The 21,003-nt window shown below is 44.8% G+C and overlaps 1 protein-coding gene across 2 annotated transcripts in view; it reads right to left on the bottom strand.

The window, feature by feature from the left end:
• GAS2 (growth arrest specific 2) overlaps positions 1-21,003 on the bottom strand; it is a 186,877-nt gene that overhangs the window by 132,171 nt on the left and 33,703 nt on the right. For both annotated transcript variants that reach the window (XM_084852401.1, XM_084852410.1), the window contains exon 3: positions 9,262-9,386. In XM_084852401.1, coding sequence (XP_084708527.1) covers positions 9,262-9,386 — 125 coding nt within the window. The remainder of the gene's footprint in view (positions 1-9,261; positions 9,387-21,003) is intronic.

Here is a 21,003-nt window from a genome sequence, read left to right as displayed (position 1 = left end):
TAGGACCACACTAAGTGCCAGATGGTGCTCATCTTCTCGCTGACGCTGAATGGCCCTTATAGCATTAGTCACTCCAAATGAATCACTGTGAATGTGAAATACGAGTGTCGTTAAAGCCCTCCACAAGTTTGTGAAATAACATTTTGTTCTAAGTGGGTAAAATACAAGGTCCGCTGACCCCTAGGCAACATCAGCACCATGATTTTCACTTTTGCAAAACTAATTTTTGATTCCGCTAAAATTGCCACATCGTTGTTTTTTCCTGACAGGGCTACTACACCTTTAATAGTTGCACAGCAGGCAGTAATTTATCATATGTCATGCTGAGAAAAGCTCAACAGGTTGAATTTCTCCCTGCCGTGCTGTTAAAAGGCACAGGAACCCAAAATAAGGGGAAGAAAGGTATCAATCCTACATTGTGCTAATATAATTACTACTATTTGGGGTTTATTTTCAAGGGAATATAATGCCTTTTAGCTGTGATATTCTCAAAGGCAACACACATTTTCACTGCTTTGTCTGAAGTGACCTTGAAATCTAATTAACATTAACTCTGAAATATAGTAAAAATATTGTCTATCCAAAAATGGTGTTTATTCTCTCTGAAAACAGCACACTTCATTAGAGAAACATATAACTACCTAATGTCTGTTTATATTTTTTGTTCCGAACGCTTACATCTCAAGCTTGCTTCCAGCATTTGAAAAAAATAAAGGCCAATCAAAACATCACCTCAGGTACATAGTTGGCTTGCTACTGAAATGGTTTGTGGCTACACACTGCCACACGATTGTCCAGATTGCATGGTAAGTACTAGTGCTGTGCCGAAAATTTCTCCCACATTTTTTCTTTTTACCATTCTCATTCCATTTGAGAGAAGAGAAATTGCTTTTGAAAAGAAATTCAATGGTGAAGAAATTTCAGAGAAATTCTCATGGGTTGGGTTTGGGTTTCTTGGGCTTAGCTTACTTAGGAGGTGGCTGAGGAGTGAGCCCGAGTGCCCTGCTTTTCATTGTACAATTGTCTCTCTGGCCACCTGTAGCCTCCTCAGGTTCCTACACTTCAATTAAAGCCCAGTTTAAGGCGCCATGATGTAATTCCTCCCATAGGGCTTTTTCAGATCAGGAGATGCAGGCAGCCTGGGAGGCTAGCTGTTGTTAGGTAAGCTCGAAAACACCACAGACATAAATTATAAAACATCCTGAATGAGGCACAACAATGGAAGCCTCCTTCATGGGGGAAGAAAACTTTCAAGAAACTGGAGGACAGATTTTGGCAGAGCACTAACTCCACCTCATCCCTGAAGCTGGACACAACACTACCCCCACCTGCATTGCTGTGGATGCAAACTGTGGGCTGGCCTCCCAAGACAGTTGATGCTGTTGCAGCACAAAGACCCCCCAAAACCCTTCCCCCCCCAAAAAAAATAGCTGTGCTACAAGTCCTGCCAATGCGGAGCCCTACCTGGGAAGAACTGTTGAGAATTTCTCCTCCTGCTGGAGAAATTTGGTGAATTTGTCTCCCAAATTTCTCTACCCATAAGCAAGGTGGAGAATTTCAAGAGGTCATTTGTACACAGCTCTAGTAAGTACCCAGATCAACAATGCCAGCGTCAAAAGTGATGTGGCAGCAGCATAGCTACTTACCACATGATCTAGCCAACTTATGTCAAAAGGCAATGCAGGAAGTAAATGTTCCACAACCATGCAGAACCATGGACCTGGAGGATGTTAACACCTATAGGCCAATGGTAACATCCCTTTCCTGAGCAAGGTGTTTGAGTGGGTGGTTGCCAGCCAATTCCAGGCACTCTTGAATGAAACTGATTATCTCAGGACTGTTTTAGAACTGAAACTGCCTTGGTTGCCCTGTGAGATGACCTTTGCCAAGAGACAGATGGGGAGTGTGACCCTGTTGATTCTCTTGGACTTCTTAGCGGCTTTTGATACCATTGATCATGGTATCCTTCTGGATAGGCTGTCTGGGCTGGGAGTTGGAGGCACTGCATTGCACTGATTCTGCTACTTTGATAGCCAGTTCCAGAAGGTGGTGCTGGGGGATGATCCCTTGGCAGTTATGCTGTGGGGTGCCCATATTTTATCCCCCATGCTGTTCAACATCTACATGGAATTGCTGGGATAGGTTGTCCAAAGGTATCACCAATATGCAGATGACATATCTATCACCATCTCTCCTTTTCATCAAATCCAGATGAGGCAATGGGTGTTCTGAATGAGTGCCTGGGCACATGAATAATCTGGATGAGGGGCAATAAATTGAGACTCAATCCAGACAAGATGGGCTACTGTTAGTGGATGGTTCTTCTGTCCTGATAAGTGATATTCAACCTGTTCTAGAGGAGGTTGCACTCCCCCTAAAAGATAAGGTTCATATTTTGGGGGTGCTTAGGCTGATATACCAACTATGATCCTATCTGGATAAAGAGAGCCTAGCAACAGTTATCCATGGTCTGGGAGCCTTTCATCTGGATTACTGCAATGCACTGTATGTGGGGTTGCTGTTGAAAATGGTCCAGAAAGTTCAGCTGGTCCAAAATAGGGCAGTGAGATTGTTAACAGGGACTGGCCAATGTGATCATATTATGCCAGTACTTTTCCATCTGCACTGGCTGCCAGTCCATTTCCAGGCCTGATTTAAAGTACTGGTGTTAACATTCAAAGCCCTAAATGGCCTGAGGCCTGGTTACCTGAAGGATAGTCTCCTCCCATATATACCTGCCTGTACCCTAAGATCATGTTCAGAGGTCCTTCTCCAGGGACTTCCACCAAAGGAAGTGAGATGAGTGGCTACTAAGAAGAGGGCCTTTTCTGTTGTGGCACCCTGGTTGTGGAACGAGCTCCCCAGAGATGCTTGCCTGCTACGTTGTGGTCTTTTTGGCTCCAGGTGAAAACCTTCTTATTCTCCCAGGCATTTTAGCCCTTCAGTTTTTGTTGTTTTAAAATATGTTACTGTATTTTAAATCTTTGCACTGCTGCTAGGTTTTATTTTGGTTTTTATTTTTAATTTTGGTTCTAAACAGTAGTTTTAAACTTTTAGAACTATGTTATGGTAAACTGTTACATTTGGGAGGTGTTGGGAGGAGGGCTAGCCAGTTTAGGGGAACACAGCCCAGACAGTTAATGGCTGTGCCATGTTCTGGCCCTCCCCGCAGCCGCAGGCATGGTGGTTGCCTGCCCTCGGGTCTCTGGTTGCTGCTTTTAAATGCAAGATCGATACAAAATAAGACCTCCCTCATCCATGACTTTATAGTGAATGAGGTGGCTGATCTGGCATGTATAACCGAAACCTGGGTGGGTGAGCAGAGAGGAGTTAATTTCTCCCAGCTCTGCCCACCTGGGTACTTGGTTCAGCATCAGGGAAGACCTGAGGGTCAGGGAGTGGGAGTTGCTGTGGTCTATAGGAATTGCATCTCCCTCTGCAGGCTCCCTGTCCATGTGACTACTGGTCTGGAGTGTTTGCGCCTTGTGTTTGGCCTGCGGGACAAATTGTGGACTCTGTTGGTGTACTGCCCACCCCGCTGCTCAACAGATTCCCTACCTGAGCTGACGGAGGTGGTCTCTGGTGAGCTGTTGCAATTCCCCAGACTGTTGGTTCTGGGGGATGTCAACATTCGCACTAAGAACACCTTGTCCGGGGCAGCTCAGGATTTCATGGTCTCCATGATGACCATGGGACTGTCCCAACATGTCATCAGCCCGACGCATGTAGCGGGGCATACTCTAGACTTGGTTTTCTGAACTGGACATGGAGATGGTGGTCTGAAGGTGGGGGACTTTGCATCAGTCCCCTTGTCATGGTCAGATCATTACTTGCTGAGGTTTTGACTTACACAGCAGCTTTCCCCCTCTGCAATGGTGGGGGACCTATTAAGGTGGTCTGCTCCCAGAGGCTAATGGATCCGGATGGTTTCCAGAGGACTCTGGGGAGGTTTCTGGTTGATATGGCGGGTTCTCTGTCGAAACCCTGGTTGATCTATGGAATGTGGTTGACAACCCAGGTGTCTGACATGATTGCTCCTGAGCACCCTCTCCTGAGTAGAGCTCAAACTGTTCCATGGTATACCCCATTGCTGAGAGCGATGAAACAAAATAGGAGATGGCTTGAGTACAGATGGAGAAGAACTCCTAGTGGATGCAATCAAATGCTGGCATCTGCTCATAGTAAAGTATATTTAGGGCAGTGCGGGCGGCAAAAAAACATCATCTTGCTGCCTCTATTGAATCTTCTGTCTGCCGCCCAGCGGACCTTTTCAGAGTCATCCAGGGACTATTACATGCCGGCCCTAAGGACATGGAAGATCATTCTGAGGCCCGCTGTAATGCATTTGCTAGGCACTTCCAGGATAAGAGCTCTTGCATCCACCACGACTTAGACTCCCGTGTTATAGCAGGTGAATCTGGTGAGGTATCCAGAGCGCAGCCTTGTCCCGTTCTTCTGGATGAGTTTCAGTTGGTGCATCTCGAGTACATTGACAAGGTGTTTGGACAGGTTCGTGCAACCACTTCTGTACTGGGTCCTTGCCTTGGCTTTAAAAAACTGGCAGGGAAGGAACAGCTGGCTGTGCCGGGGAGGTGATTAATGCCTCCTTGTGAGAGGGGGTGGTCCTGGGCCGCCTCAAAGAAGCAGTAGTGAGACTACTCCTAAAGAAACCCTCCCTGGACCCAGAAAATCTTAGTAATTTTAGGCCAGTGGTAAATGTTCCTTTCCTGGGCAAGATTCTTGAGCAAGTGGTTGCCAACCAGCTCCAGACACTCTTGGATGAGACCGATTATCTAGATCCTTTTCAGTCGGGCTTCAGGCCAGGTTTTGGCATGGAAACAGCCTTGGTCGCCCTGTTTGATGACCTATGTCGGGAGAGAGACAGGGGGAGTGTGACCTTGTTGATTCACCTTGATCTCTTGGCATCAACCATGGTATCCTTCTGGGACAGCTGTCTAAGCTGGGAGTGGGAGGCACTGCATTGCAGTGGTTTCACTCCTACTTGGATGGTCAGCTCCAGGAGGTGGTGCTTGGGGAATATCGCTTGGCCCCGTGGATTCTCCTGTATGGGGTGCCACAGGGGTCAGTCTTGTCCCCCATGCTATTTAACATCCACATGAAACTGTTAAGTGCAGTCATCCAGAGTTTTGGCGTGCGTTGTCATCAGTATACTGACTACACGCAGCTCTGTTTCTCCTATTCATCTTCTTCAGGTGACACTGCGGATGTGCTAAATCAGTGCCTGGCTGCAACAACGGACTGGATGAGGGTGAATAAACTGAAACTCAATCCAGGCAAGACTGAGATGCTGTTGGTGGGTGGTTCTTCTGACCGGATGGAGGGTGCTCAACCTGTTCTGGATGGGGTTGCTCCCCCTGAAGGAGCAGGTTTGTAGCTTGGGGGTTCTCCTTGAGCCATCTTTATCACTTGAGGCTCAGGTGGCCTCAGTGGCATGGAGTGCCTTCTACCACCTTTGGTTAGTGGGCCAGCTATGCCCCTATCTTGACAGAAATAACCTGGCTTCAGTTTTCTATGCTCTCGTAATCTCCAAGTTATATTACTGCAATGCACTCTACATGGGGCTGCCTGTGAAGATGGTTCAGAAGCTGCAGCTCATGCAAAATGTGTTGGCAAGATTGATATCGGGGACCAGAAGGTCCAAACATATAAGGCCGACTCTGGCCCATTTCAACTGACTGCCTGTATGTTTCCGAGCCCGATTCAAGGTGCTGGTTTAACCTATAAAGCCTTACACGGCTTGGGACCACAATACCTGACGGAGCACCTCTCCCGACATGAACCTACACATATACTACGTTCAACATCTAAGGCCCTCACATGGCTGCCTACACCAAGGGAAGCTCGGAAGACGGTGACAAGGGAGAGGGCCTTCCCAGTGGTGGCCCCCAAATTATGGAATGGCGAGGCCTGCCTGGTGCCAACACTGTTATCTTTTCAGTGCTAGGTTAAGACCTTTCTCTTCTCCCAGGCATTCGGCAGCATATGATAAGTTTTAATCAATCCTGGAATGTCTTATGGTTATGGTTGTTTGCTTTTAAGATTGTTGTTTGAAGTTGTTTTAGATATATGTTTATTTTGTGTATATTGTCTGTTTTTTTATGTAAATGGCTTTTAATCTCTGTATATTGTATTTTTAATGTTTTTATCTTTGTAAACCGCCCAGAGAGCTTTGGCTATTGGGCGGTATAGAAATGTAAATGATGATGATGATGATGATGTTTTATCATGTTGTATTTTGTGGTTTTAACTGTTGTGAACCTCCCAAAGAGCTTTGCATATTGGGCAGTATAGAAATGGTATAAACCTGAGTTTTGTTTGTTTGTTCATTTGTGTATTATATTTCTATACCACCCAAGAGCCAAAGCTTTCTTGGCAGTTCACAAAAAGACCAGAAAATAACATGATGAAACACTATAAAACCTTTACAACAAAATAAGTATAAACCAGGGTAAAAGCCAGCAACTTTGTAAAGAACTAAAAATACAATAACACATTTGGGAAAAAAGACTAAGAAAAGACAACAATGTGGGTGCCAGGTGAGCCTCTCTGGGAAGGGCATTCCACAGTCGGAATGCCACCACTTAAAAGGCCCTCTCCTTAGTAGCCACCCACCCACCCCTCATTTGCTAAAGATGATTTTAGGGTACAGCAGGTATATATAAAAAATGATCCTTCAGGTACACTGGCCCAAGCCATTGCTTCCGGACACAAGTATTCAGGTGTCAGATATAGTGATTCACTACCATACTTGCTAACCACTAGCCCTATGAGAACTACGTCACACCCCTGAGGTATTTGGATTATCCCTCTGTGCTTTCAGATGGAGGAGTTTCATGGCACCAAGTGCACTGATTCACATTGACTGATATACCTCTAGCCACAAAAGCATGCTGCTGTTCCTTATTCTGATTTCAGCTAGCTAAAATAACAAATTAGAGAACTGATGGCTTCACTGACAGTGGCAGAACCCTAAATTAGTGATTGTTGCAGAAAACCGAGTACAATTTTGTATCTCTTTTTCCAAGCTCTGCTTCTCACACTTTCAGTTTTATACCACATCACATCATAAGAGGTATGGGGGGATCCGCCATCTTGATTGACCCCAGTTGGTTAAATAAAACCTGCTCTCTATTTCTTGCCCCTCTGTCTGAACCAGTTCCTCAACCAAGAGTGGATTCCCATCAGAGATTCAATGGATGCATAATAAATTATTAAAACACATCCCAAGATGTGTGACTTGGCACTACAACAAACACAGAGAGCTCCTATTACTTTTCAAAGCTGCATTTAAGAGGTACAACGATAATGTGTTAATTCATTTGTGGACATAAAATCAAGCCAATGGCTGACAATGTATTCTGAGGGGAAGTTTGCCCTTTCAAAGAACACAGGTCCTTACTCTGTCAGTTTATGAAGGTACCTAACTTGTAATTTCCCCCCTTTTCTTTTCTTTCTTTCTTTCTTTCTTTCTTTCTTTCTTCCTCTCTCTCTCTTTCTCTCTCTCTCTCTCTCTCTCGCCTCCTCCTACGCTGTCTGCCTCCCCCTCACTCAGCGGCAGCCTGGCTGTTGTCTCCAGCACAGCTCCTCTGGCAGCTGTTTCACTTTTTTATCAGCCGGCACCTACATACATATATATGAATCCAGAGTGGTTTATCTATTTTAATAGCAGCTGTGTCTAAGAGGCCCAGCTGCCTGCCACAAAAGCCATCTTCAAGGTAGCAGCTGGATGAAAGCCATGTTATGCTTCTCAATTCCTATGCAGCCTCGTGGCTCCATGGTAGCACATACATTATGAGTACAGCAAAGAGTAATGGTCCAGGGGAATATTATGGAATCCTTACTATGCTAAATTTCATGCACTCGCATTCTCATATAACGTTCCTTGGCACCAAGGCTCACATTTTCCAGTTATGGAGTCTACTTCTTGAGACTTCTACACAGGGAATTACAGTGTGAAAGAAAAAAATGCCTCCATAACTGTTGGCAACGACATAAAGCCATTACGCGGCCATTTCTTTGCATTCTTATGCTACAGAACGCGAAATAATGTACACACACACACATGCACACAGACTGCATAGCTTTTGAATGAGGTTTTCTAATCTCATTCACATGACTCCAACATTACTCTGAGAAGGAAAAACAACTCCTCAAAATCCAAAGAACTCCACATGCACAAAAGGGAAATGCAAACCTATCATTCTTATATGACATATTCTAGCACAGAACAAATTAAAAGCAAGGTCCAAGGAGTCCTTAAACCAGGGATGTGGAACTTGTGGCCCTCCATATGTTGATGGACAACAACTCTCATCAACCCTGACCATTGGCCATGCTGTCTGGGGCTGATGAGAGTTGGAGTCAACAAAATCCAATCCCCACCCCTGCATTAAGTCACTGAGGGTGGGCTTCCCTGGATAATCCCTCAACTCCCTTTATTTTCTGATTTATTTCTATGACCAAAGGCCATAGAAATTCACCCATTATCAGAGTAAGATACAAATAAACCAACAGCAAAAATTAAGGCTGCAGCAAATATTCTATAGTTTCAAGAATGAGGCAGAAACTACTAGCCCTTTCAGAGGAGACACTTCAGTTAATGTAAATATTCACTTTAAAAAAAAACCTCACTCCGATACCATTGATTCACCTGATCATTACTGTTTCTGTCTCAGCACCATATCCCCCTGATTGTTGCTACTTCTTGGCCTAGTCATAACTTATCATGCAGTGAATGGGACAATATAGTCTTTGGGTTTCTACTTTAAAAGGATCTCATGGGGGAGGGCTGGAAAGGCCTTTGTCTGACTCCTTAGAGAAATGCCACTAGTCAGAGCAGACCCATGGTCTGAATCAGTATAAAGCAGTATTTGGTGTATAAGGCAATATTTGGTGAACATTTTCATGAACAGTGTCAAAAACACCTAAAAGGAGACATTTTTGACACTACATAAAATCCTGAAAGTTTTGGCTCAGCTCTGCAGTCATCAATAAAAGATGTCTCACTTTGAAAGGGAAGGATAACACAGCAACAAATCTCTATCTGAGTCTCTGTGATATTGTTTTTCAGCTACTGGATCATGACTTGCAACTGGATTGTTGACCTCACAAAGGTGTTGCAGATGGAGAGAAAGAAGGAGAAAGATGCAGAGTAAAGGCAGACATCTGATGTGGGTCACTGTGGCTGAAGGCTAGTCTAAAGAACAGACTTCTGACCATTATGGTTGAAGCAACATTTACCTTCCCAAACTTGTTGACCTCAATGCAGTTTTCTTTAAATTTCTCCTGTAACGTCTCAGCCAGCCGACAGAGCAAAGCACCATTATCCAGTTTCTCCATGAAGGTTTCAGCTGTTATTTCCTTTCCTGAAATAGAATAAAAATAATGGCAATCAGCTTTGGCTAATATCCATTAACTGAAAAGGCCCTGTAGTACTGCTGATTGAGTTTGTACAGAATCGTCATTGCTCTCTGTTGAAGAAACTGGTGCCATGTTATAAATGCACACACTCATTAGTTCCTGAAAATGAACTGTGGGGGTTTATTAGGAGAAACCCCTGGTTCCAGGTGAGAGAGTTGTCAGCAAAAACATCTGGAAGGCCACAAGTTGCTCTCTCCTGCTCTAGGTGAATGAGCCAGTGTGAGCCCTTGTCTCATATCCTCCCCTTTTCGTCTCCTTCTCTTTCATACTCACAAAGAGGAAATCAGTTTTGCTTCTGATTTTAAACAAACCATAGTTCCCCATGATTTTATGTATTTATTTAAAGTATTTCTAACCCACCCTTCATCCTTGCAGATACCAGTATGCCATACAATAAGCATGAACACAAATAGTCAGGCAAACTACACCATACAATAAAAACAATAAAATGCAATCATCATAAAACAATTGAGAAGAAGCAATTACAGCAGGACATACTAACTCGGCTTAAAATCCCCAAATAGAAAAGTGTTAAGCTGGCAGTGGAAAGACTGCAGTGTCGATGCCAGTCTCACCTGTCTGGGGAAGGTGTTCCTCCATCAGGCCACTACAACAGAGAAGACCCTCTCTCTTGTTAACCCATAGTGTGTTGAAGGTACTTAGAGAAGAGCCTCCCCTGCAGTTCTGGATTCCCACTCTGGCTTGTTTCTCCACCAACAAGCCAGAGTTCCTGGGCTGCACGTCATGCTAAACAGCTCCAGAGACAGAGTGCCCCTGGGTTGTTTAGCCACTCCTGCTTACAGCATTCACAACAATCCAGGGTGTGTGTTTTTTTAAAATAGGTTGTTTTGATGTTCAAACCAGGCCGCTGAATGAGTAAATAAGCAGAGAATCAGCTTTAATAAATAACAATTAAAAAAAGACCTACAATAATAAAAGACATGAGGTAGGGCGATGGTTAAGATGAGGCCAGAAGACTTTGTCCCGAATAATCACTGAGATGTGATTACCGCTATAACAAAGTCCCAGACTGGGGGCAATAAGTGACAATCAATGGAATAAGATACAGATTCTTAGTCCAGGTCCTCAGTGGCAGAAGGTGTGAAAATGAGCTGTTAAGAACAGCCATAGATGTTGCCTTTGCCATGTGTCTCATCTAGACCTGTCAAGATGATGCTTTCTAAATATTTTACTGCAAGTATATTGCTGGCTTTAAAAGTGAGGTGGGGGGAATTTACTGCTCCTTCAACTGAAGAATGATTAACTACTCTGTGGCAGGCTGCCAACTCACATCACATGTGCCCAAGATAGACTTATGGTAGATATTTTGTTTGCTTTCATTACATCTTGGAACAAAAAGCACAGGATTGAGCTGAGTCTCGGTATATTATCTTTTTGTGATTTGCACTTACAGTGGCATTTTGCAACACACTTTGGCTGTCATCTTGTACATCGTTTGCCTACAGAAACTGCATGCAGGACTGCAACTCTTGTGTGTTGCATTTAAATGTGGTGCTGCAATTATGAATAAATTATTCAGGATCAGAATTATCCAGGCTGGTCCACATCCAAAGAGCAGAGTGGTGGGGGCTTCTTACCTCATTTCCTCTTGTACCTCACTTACATGCATGAGAGAGGCCACTGCTCCCCAGTCCCCCATTGATAGCATCTTTCTGCTCTTTTTCAGGGCAGACAATGCAGCAGAAGTCTAGAGCACAGCATGCTGCTTGCCAAGAATAGCCAGGTATGTTCTCTGCTCACACAGTTGGTGATTGGCACAGAACAGATGAAGAAGTTATAATGCATTAAGCATACAAGAAGAACATTCTATGGAGGTGCTCCTCTGCATTTTTCTCTCTATGGCCAGAAGGGGCCCAACTAGGCCCTCTGACCTAGTTCACAAGTAACGCTAAACCAGAGCTGGACAACTTGTGGCCCTTCAGATGTTTCGGCCTACAACTTCCATCAGCCCTAGCCAGCATAGCCAATGGTAAGGGTCATATGATGGCAGCTGTAGGTCAAAACATCTGGAGGGCCACAAGTTACCCACCCCTACAGAAAACCTTGCATTATAAGGATGAGCTACTATGACTGTCAGGCTCTTGCTCTCCCACTTTTCTCTGTCTCTGCCATGGCCATGAGGAGATTGGAAGCTTCCACTTCCATTTTAGATTAAGCCCAGTTTAGTGTTAGGTCCAAACTCTAAACTGTGGTTAACGTCAAGGATGATTTGTTAAGACAAGACAGCTTCTTAATCTATGCCTTGAAATTGGCATGTTTCAACACACCATAGTTAAGATTAACCACAAATTGGTTGGATTTGGATGACATGGCAAGCTGTGGTTAATCTAACACAGAAGCAAAGCTTCCAAAAGGCTTGTCACAGCTACATCAAAGGAGGATGGGGAAGCTGCTAAACTATGGTTTGCTATTACATCTGAACCAGCCCTCTATGTTCAAAGTTTAGACAGCAAAGATTTCTTAACAGGAGTGTCACATCTATGAAACTCTCTTCCCCAAAGACTCACCAAAACCTCATCTCAGGTAACTTTTGGAAGCTTTCAGAATCATTCTTTGTTTTTACAAGAGTATGAAAATTGCATTTATTACTGACTGTGCCTATGATCCAAACAGAATAGGAAATGGTATTAGACTTCTTTCAGCAAGCAGTCACAAATTGCCTTGGGCCTCATTCTGAGGTGAAAGAATGTGGCTCTGGATCAAAGACAACAAGAGACAGGGGAAAAATATGCTTATGTTCAGATGGCAGTTTTGAAGCGGGATCAGTATGGTATCTATTACACATCCTTCCCCAGCAATGAAATGCTAGCAGTACTACCACATGCTCATCCCCCACAAGATTGCCCATCCATATCAAAGGGCTGAAGCAGGCACTGCGCATTCCAGAAATCCTATGAGGTGCATGTGTTCATCCCCTACCATATCACTGATATAATGTGCAATGTCAGACAAATCCATACACCTGATTCTTCCTATCCTTCCATCCCAGACTGATTGATTGATTGATTGATTGATTTCAAGATAGAAGGATAATAGAAATCAGATGTATGCACAGAGAGATGTATACACCAATGAGTGCTATAGCACTCATGTTCTACTTGTGCGTTTCCCACAGGCAGCTGGTTGGCCACTGTGTGAACGGAATACCAAACTAGATGGACCCTTTGTCTGATCCAGTATGGCTCTTCTTATACTCTTTTGACCTGCACAACATGCTACATCTGTGAATGTCCCCTGAGTATACATATATCCAGAGTGGAGAGTGTGTGATATGGCCCACAGATGACAGTGGGCATGGGGCCATGTGGGCCATGCATAGCAGGAACAGTACTGGGGGTGGGGGAAGGATTTGCATTTCCAAAGTCACCTCTTAGCCAGCTCCTCAAACTGCCACAGTTTAACGTGCCAGGAGCATGGGAAGTTACCTTCTTGATAGTCTTCACTTTAAAAAAAAAACCCAGAGCCAATACACACTGTTGATTTAATGTGGAGAGAGAGAGCACATTAGGGTCGTTTGTGACACATAACGTTGTTGCAAATCTGCAGCCACTCCACTGCTTCCCACTGGAAAGTCCTTTTAGTGCATCTTTTTTCCTTAAAGCAGCTTCCAAGTGGTTCTGCCGCAGTGTGCTCGGTCCCCCCACATTAAATCCTGGGCATGGTGTTTCTGTAACCCAGCAGTGACCCAGCAGGGCACCCAGGGCACTTTCGGACACAGGCTCGCCTCTTCAGACTAAGGCAGCAGTTTACTGCATCCATTCACAGACAGAAGCCTCTGATTCATTCATTTCCCCAGTCAAGCAATCGTGCTGTGCCACACCCTCAGAGTAGCGCAGAAGTTTGCTCGTCTCTCCACCCAGGAAGCCTTTCATTCATTTTCCCCAGGAAGTGTAGCCAGCAGGGGCGGCAAGGAGGAAAGGGGTGAGGAGCCAGACTGCTGTTCTCTCTATAGCTTCCGTTTTCTATTCATCAAAGTGCAGGAGCGCTCTTTCAGTCGGTCAAGAAACCACAGCAGGGAATTTAACTCTCTCATAGTTTGCAGCTTGTTTTTCTCATTCAACTTTTAATCTTTTACAATTCCAAACTGTGGATGAGAGAGGAGAGGCATGGGGTTAAACTAAGGGGGGTGAATTCAGCGGTTCCAGAAGGGGAGCATGGGCAAGGCAGGGAACAAGCCTCTCTCATTCACTGAGCAGAACCTACCGGGTTGATGACATTCAGTTCTACTCCACCCAACCCAGAAGTATGGGGATTTCAAGCGTTGTGTGACCTATGAAAAGCAGGGTTTTAGATACAGTATACTCCATTTTTCTTGTTTTGTGTCCCTGATGGACCAAAGCCGATTTCATGAAAATCCAGATAATGCCAGAATGTGCATCTCTTTCTGTTTTCGTGTAGATCCAGCCCCACTGTGTTTTAGAAGATCTGTTTTATTTTTTTCGTTCAAGAGAACATAGCATTTTAATAGAATCTAGATTTGCTCACTGCTTTGAACAGACTTTAATAAATTTACAATATTTTTTGGAGTAATAGTCACAAATGACAGTTCATTTAGCACGGGAGGGGGGTTGTTACACTTTCAAGCATAAGTGAAATGGTCATTATTTTAAATTAAAATCTTTTCTCATAATTTATCATTTAGTCCTACCTCTTTGACTCATTTTATATGTCTAGTCAGACCAATACGTTTTTCTTTAATAATTTAAAAAAAGACTTAATCTGATGCTGGAAGAAATGCTTCTACTATCACAGTCTAAGATCCACCTTTTTAGATTGAACATTGACACTCATTAATGGTTTAATTATTGTACGTCATAGACAAAGGTGAAGTACTTAATGCAGAGTGAATGCATTTTGCATTCAACACCTGTATTTAATTAAAAATCTGTTACATACATCATCAATATGGTATCTGGGCAATATTGCCCAGATCGCAGTTCCAGAAGGCAGCATTCCCCCGCCCCTCACCTAAAACAGACACCTTCAACTATATTAGGCTGCAATCTTAAGCAAGCTCAATTGAAATCTATGGAAGGATATATCTCAGTGCCTTGCACTTGAAGCCCACTCCAACTCCATGCATGCATCTCATGTACAATAATCATGTGAAAGGGACCAGGATTTTGTTCTGTCAGCCCTGCCTCCAGTGTCACCACATCAGCCCAGGGCCCCCAATATCCACACATTGAGCTGGACATATGAAAAGGAGCACCTACATGCACACAGTTGTATGTAAGTAGGCATTCCACACAAATGGGTTCCCTGGACAATTGCAGTTCCCAAGCACATGGGTCCCTAGCATAGAAGTGGTGAAGGGACAGCCTTTTGCCACTCTTGTGCCTTCATTGGACATGTTCTTCCCCCACGGCAGCATCTGATTGATTCAGCTTGCTGCTAATCAAAGTTAAACAAGAAAAAAACTATTTCCTTTCAAATGGCATGCTGTGGGGTGCTACTGCACTTCCTTTTACCAGAGCCACCACCTGCCAGAACCCGCATTTGGGGGCCCTCCCAGAGCCCCAGACCTGTACCCCATGTCCAGCCCTGGTGGTGCCTGTGTGTGAATTCAGTCCATCCCTCCATGAACACATTGCTTCTAGTCCTTGTCATTGCCTACTGAAGGTTGACAAGTCCCACTACTGTAGTGATAAGCTCATTGTCTCAGTAGTCTACTGTTTACTGTGAAATTGTATCTCTTCTTCAGCCACCTTGCCTCTGGACTCTTCCCTCCCTTGGGTACCATTTTGCTGTCCTCTGCCTATGCCAGAAAGATTTTTCAGTGGGGCTTTAATCTCAAACTATTTTCCTTTCCTCACAGAAGCTGAACTGCAAACTGCAAATTATGAGAATAGCTTCGTTCCCTGAGCAGGTTATGAACATTTTGGCTTCCTACCAGCTCAAGCAATTGGTGTCAGAGGCATCACAGCTAAAGCACAAAACAATATGGATTGTTATATAGGTTGTCATTGTTTTTGACTGGAAAAGTAACAGAAGAAAAGGGCAGAACCACCTGCTCTACGGAGCTTACAATCCAAACTTCAGTACTGTGGGGAAAGGACACAGGAGGTAGGGACAAGATAGGAAGAATATGTGCAACTTCAATTGCATGCACTTAGGCTTAGTTTCGGTAGGGAATGAGGTCTAAAAAGTTAAGCCAAAAGCTTCAGGAAAAAGTGTTTTTGTGGGGAAAAAGAAAGAGAAAGGTGCCATTGTATAGAGGTGACCAGTTCCAGGCACAGAGGGCAGCAAGGGGGGGGGGGAGGGCAAAGGCATTTAACCCATGGGCTGTTTTAAGGTTATGCAGTGGTTGTTTAAACCTTGCATAAGCCAACCTTCCTAGGTTTGCACAACACAATAAGCCATGGTGACTGCCTGCTGTAGCTTGCATATTCAAAAGGGCATCTGGCATGCACCACAACCACCGTGTCTTAAATAAGCCAAGGTTGGCTGCAGTGATCGTGTGAACTGGCCAAGTGAGAGACAGCTGAAGGTGGTGGAACTGGAGGAGCAAATGTCACAGGAAAGGATATATTAGGATATGAGAGCAGAGAGATAAGGGGGCAGGAAGACCACAAAGGACTTTGAAGGCAATCATGCGGAGTTTTGTGCCTGATGTGGAAGCTTTGGTCAGCAACTTTTACCTACTGACTATAAGCAGTTCAGTGTGCCTGTATACTAGATATGCATACCAGAGACACAAATCTTTGCTTCCCCTCCCAAAGGAAGCCGGTTCATTCTTGTTAATAACACAAATATAGTTATTTGAGAAATAACAATAAATGCTTTGAAATAATGGTGTCAGGGTTTGGATGTTTGCTTCTTTGCACTTTAACCTTGACTATATCCAAGAACAAACCTTTAGACCTGGTCAACACTCATCCCACGCTCCAATAAAGCTTCCCTCCTCCCTCCCGACACCTAAAAATGGCACCCCTAGCAGCCACATTCACCAATACCATGTTACATTTAGGGGTACATCTGTGGAGACGAATGGAAGGATCTTGGATATGTGGCCACTGAACATCTAAGGATGCAATCCTGGCTGAATATCTAAGGGTGCAATGCTGGCTGGACAATGCTGGGAGTTGTAGGGCTTTTTTCTGTGTAAACTTGCGTAGGATTGCTCCCTAACTGGTGTAAACTGTCAGAAACAACAGGGAAATCAAGTTGCATGTAAGAAAAGCGATGAAATCATGTGCTTAAGCCAACATATCTTTGAAAATGAAAACATTTTCCTGTAATGGTTTCTCACAGGTAGCCTTTGAAAGTGCTCAGCCTCCTATAAAGCTTTATAAAGTATTAAAATCTGGTGTGGGACTTCAAAGTCTCATATTGCTATGAGCACTTCCTTGCTGATTTCATGTTTGACTTTGTCCATGTGAAAACAGCCTGTGCCAGATTTCAAACAAAGCCCTGTTTTGCCTTCATCAATGATGGGTAGGACCTTCTAATTTAATATTAAAGTTGAACATTTAGTATTCAAACCACAAGGTTCTTGTTCTGACACTACTCCCAAAGCTAAAGATAACTGTATCCTAGTTTAAAAACACACACACACACACACACACGTGGGGAGCTACCTTGAACGTTACTATTTAAACTTACATTTTTAAAGGGATGAAAATAGCGTGTGCAAGTCAGAGGGTGTTTTTATTTTGTTTCCCCTGTCCCGATCCATGTCTAGCCTATGTGTCAAAATGAGCACATACAGCTGGCTTTGCTGGAGTTACTCTCCCTAGAGCTTTGAAGTGTCAGGTGTGTGCATTACTCATTCTAACAAACATTTGCACACCTTTTCAATTCACAACAGTAATTCATGGGAGTCAACCTCTTTCTGTAAATTATAACACAGGGAATAGCTCTGTGAAAGAGAATACTTCATTATTAATATCACCTAAGAACCCATCCAAGCACAGACTTGAGGGACACACCCTAGCATGTTTCTACCTTCAGACTTTAATGGGAATTCCTTGTTGGAATTGTCAGTTACTTGCTCTGGGATTTTTAACAAATCGACTCAGTCCTATGAAGATCATCGCCAGCCTCCAAACTTGGAGACTGGCTTTTATCCTATGCAAGGCAGCTGGAGCATGGAGGGGATCCTCTCCTCCATGCTCCGGCCATCCTACATTTTTGGCTAGATGTGCAATTTCCCACATCTAGCCAGCCAGGGACTTCAGAGTGGGAAGGGGCTGCGCAGCATATAGGAAGCCTCGTAAAGTGGCTTCCACAGTCTCTTCCCCTCCCCACCCCTGGGACCGCCCCCTTTCTTTCATCTCTGTGCTCCATTTCTGAGAATGGAAAAGCAGCCGGTGCAGAAAGAACCACACTAGCCATGAGGGGAAGGGGGATGAGGTTTCTGGGAACCGCAGTTTCTGGGAACTGCATTCAGAGCCTTGGCTCCAACCCCAGTTCCCTGAAATGGAAAACTCCTATGGCCCTCTAGACTGGGTCTAGTGACCATAGGATGGCTCCCTTAGTAAAGGGGTGCAATCCTCAGGACCTCTAGATTTCCCAATATGTCCACTGCCTCTTCCCCTGGCCCCACCACTGATTGGTTGGTGGTTTCCTGGCTTTTGTGCAGTTCTTTCCCCATTCTAAAAGGCTGAAATGCCTCTCCTAAGGCTCAGTGACTGGCAGTAAGAAGTCTAAGCTAAAAAATGCTGACATTTTGGCCCAACTCTTTTGCCTTTGGCCCCATCCACCACTGGAATGAGGCCCCCAAGAGCTTCTTCAAAACAGAATGTGGCCCTCAGGCTGAAAAAGGTTCAGCGAACACCTCTGCCTCAGTACCTTGTAGAATACATGACAAATTAAGAAACGTTTACGAGGGGAAAGTGTTATATAAAATTATGTTTATAAAATTCTCACAGTGAAGATTTTGTAGACTGGTACCACTTGAAAGTACGCTCACACAAACATCTGTCTGCTTCCAGTAAGACAATTGTAAGACAACATGGATTCCAAGGGGCTGCAGGGCCACATGTTTATTTATTTATTATTTATTATTTAATTTATTAATCGCCCATCTGGCTGGTCACCCGGCCACTCTGGGCGATGTACAACATACAATAAAACAATAAAATTCTACAATAAAAACATTTTCTAAAATACCCTAACCCACCCCAAATGCCTGCCTGAACAGCCATGTTTTTAATGCACAATGGAAGCTCATTAAAGAGGAGCATGACGGAGTTCCCTAGGGAGGGAGTTCCACAGAGTGGGGGCCACTACAGAAAAGGCCCTCTCCCTTGTCCCCACCAGTCTAGCTGTCCTGGCTGATGGAACAGAGAGAAGGCCATCCGAGGCTGATCTTGTTAAGCGGCCTGTCTGGTGCTGCTGGAGGTGCTCCTTAAGATAGGCTGGGCCGGAACCATATAGGGTTTTAAAGGTCAAAACCAACACCTTGAATTTGGCCCGGAAAACAACTGGTAACCAGTGCAACTCCTTCAGCACTGGAGTGATGTGATCTCGCCAGCGGCTGCCTTTAATCAGGCGAGCCGCCGCGTTCTGTACCAGCTGCAGCTTCTGAACCATCCTCAAGGGTAACCCCACGTAGAGCACATTACAGTAGTCTAAACGAGAGGAGACCAGGGCATGTACTACCAATGGGAGCAGATGGTCAGGAAGGAAGGGGTGCAGCCGCCGTATCAGATGGAGTTGATACAGCGCTGTCTGGCTCACAGCTGACACCTGAGCCTCCATGGACAGCTGGGAGTCCAAAATGACCCCCAGGCTGCGGACCTGGTCTTTCAAGGGTAGCCGTACCCCATTCAACACCAGCTCAACAGCCCCTAGCCTCCTCTTGTCTCCCACCAAAAGTACCTCGGTCTTGTCAGGGTTCAGCTTTAGCCTGTTCCTCCCCATCCAGCCACTCACCGTCTCCAGACATTTGGACAGGGATTCTACGGCCAACCTTGGTGAAGATTTGAATGAGAGGTAGAGCTGCGTGTCATCCGCATATTGATGACACTGCACCCCAAACCTCCTGATGATAGCCCCCAGCGGCTTCACATAGATGTTAAATAGCATCGGGGAGAGGATGGAACCCTGTGGCACCCCACAAGTGAGTGGCCACGGGTCTGAAACCTCCTCTCCCAGTGCTACCCTCTGGTACCTGCTGGAGAGGAAGGACCGGAACCACCGCAATACGGTGTCTCCAATGCCCAACTCCTCCAGGCGGTCCAGGAGGATACCGTGGTCAACGGTATCAAAAGCCGCTGAGAGGTCGAGGAGAACAAGGAAGGAGCATTCACCCCTATCCAGAGCCCTCCTCATATCATCTACCAAGGCGACCAAGGCCGTTTCTGTCCCATGCCCAAGCCTGAAGCCCGACTGAAATGGGTCTAGATAATCAGTTTCTTCCAAGTGTGCCTTCAACTGCACCGCCACCACCCGCTCAATCACCTTGCCCAAAAATGGCAGATTTGAGACCGGGCGAAAGTTGTTCAGAACTTTTGGATCCAAGGAGGGCTTCTTTAAGAGCGGTCTTATCACTGCCTCCTTGAGGGCTGATGGCATCACTCCCTCCTCAAGGGAGGCGTTCACCACCGCCCTGATCCCCTCACCCAGTCTCTCTCTGCATCTTAGCCATGCCTACGGATGTACAGACTGTGTAAAAAATCCATTCCGTCTGTGTTTCGCTGATTGTTTGGTGCCTTTTGTTCCGCCATCCACTGACTGACAGATGCGACTTTTTTTGTCATGAGGAAAAATATGCAAATAATTACGTAAGAGGTTTTGTAACAATTTACATAATTTACCTTAGTATGTAACCTTTAGCGTATTGTCCCCTATTCCATTCCACTTTTCCTCAGCAGAAACTTGCGCATTTTCCCACTAATAAATATGAGTAAATTTCAGGAAAGTAAAAAAAAAAATCCGAAAGTCTGTGGACTCTGCGCAGCCTGAGGGGGGTGCTCCACAGCGGATTCTGCAGGTCAGATTCTTAGAAATCTGAGCTCCTTTTAGTCCATCTGGAATGTATATAGCATCCATAGCCACACCCTCAAGGTCATATGCCTCCTTCTGGCTTCCCACATGTCGAGGATGAACTTATGCAGTGCGGAGCCTGCCCTACTCATGTAGGCTATCCACACAATTTATCAGCCTGGAATTCAGGGGTCTAAATTGCATGGGGGACCTATATGAGTAGAAAAGGGTTCTCACCACAGAATTTACCCTCAGCGTGTGGGAAGCCAGAATCTCGGGGGTGGGGCTAAATGCACAGCCCTGAAGCCCCTTTGTATGCATCTTGGCCCTTGACTGGAGTAACTCATGACAGCTAACGTTGTTGATTTCAGGTTGTGTTCTGTGAGCATGATCAACATCATTGCTTCTATTTCCAAAGTTTACGGGTGAGTGCTGATCCTTATTCAGCCAAAATAGCACCACATACACACAAGAAGGAGGTTTCAGGATGTTCTAGGGAATTCCAAAATTTACAAATGTTTCTTTACAGAACAGTTAGAGAAAACTTACTGAACATAAAATGCTTTTTTCTAAACAAAAGAAAAAAAAACTTAGAGGGCACCCCTCCCC

Source organism: Heloderma suspectum, chromosome 1, assembly GCF_057233095.1.
Source record: "Heloderma suspectum isolate Gila_16-S chromosome 1, 16-S_ref, whole genome shotgun sequence".
NCBI lineage: Eukaryota > Metazoa > Chordata > Lepidosauria > Squamata > Helodermatidae > Heloderma > Heloderma suspectum.
Note: the sequence above shows the minus strand (reverse complement) of the source record. Positions and strands in the feature narration are given on the sequence as shown.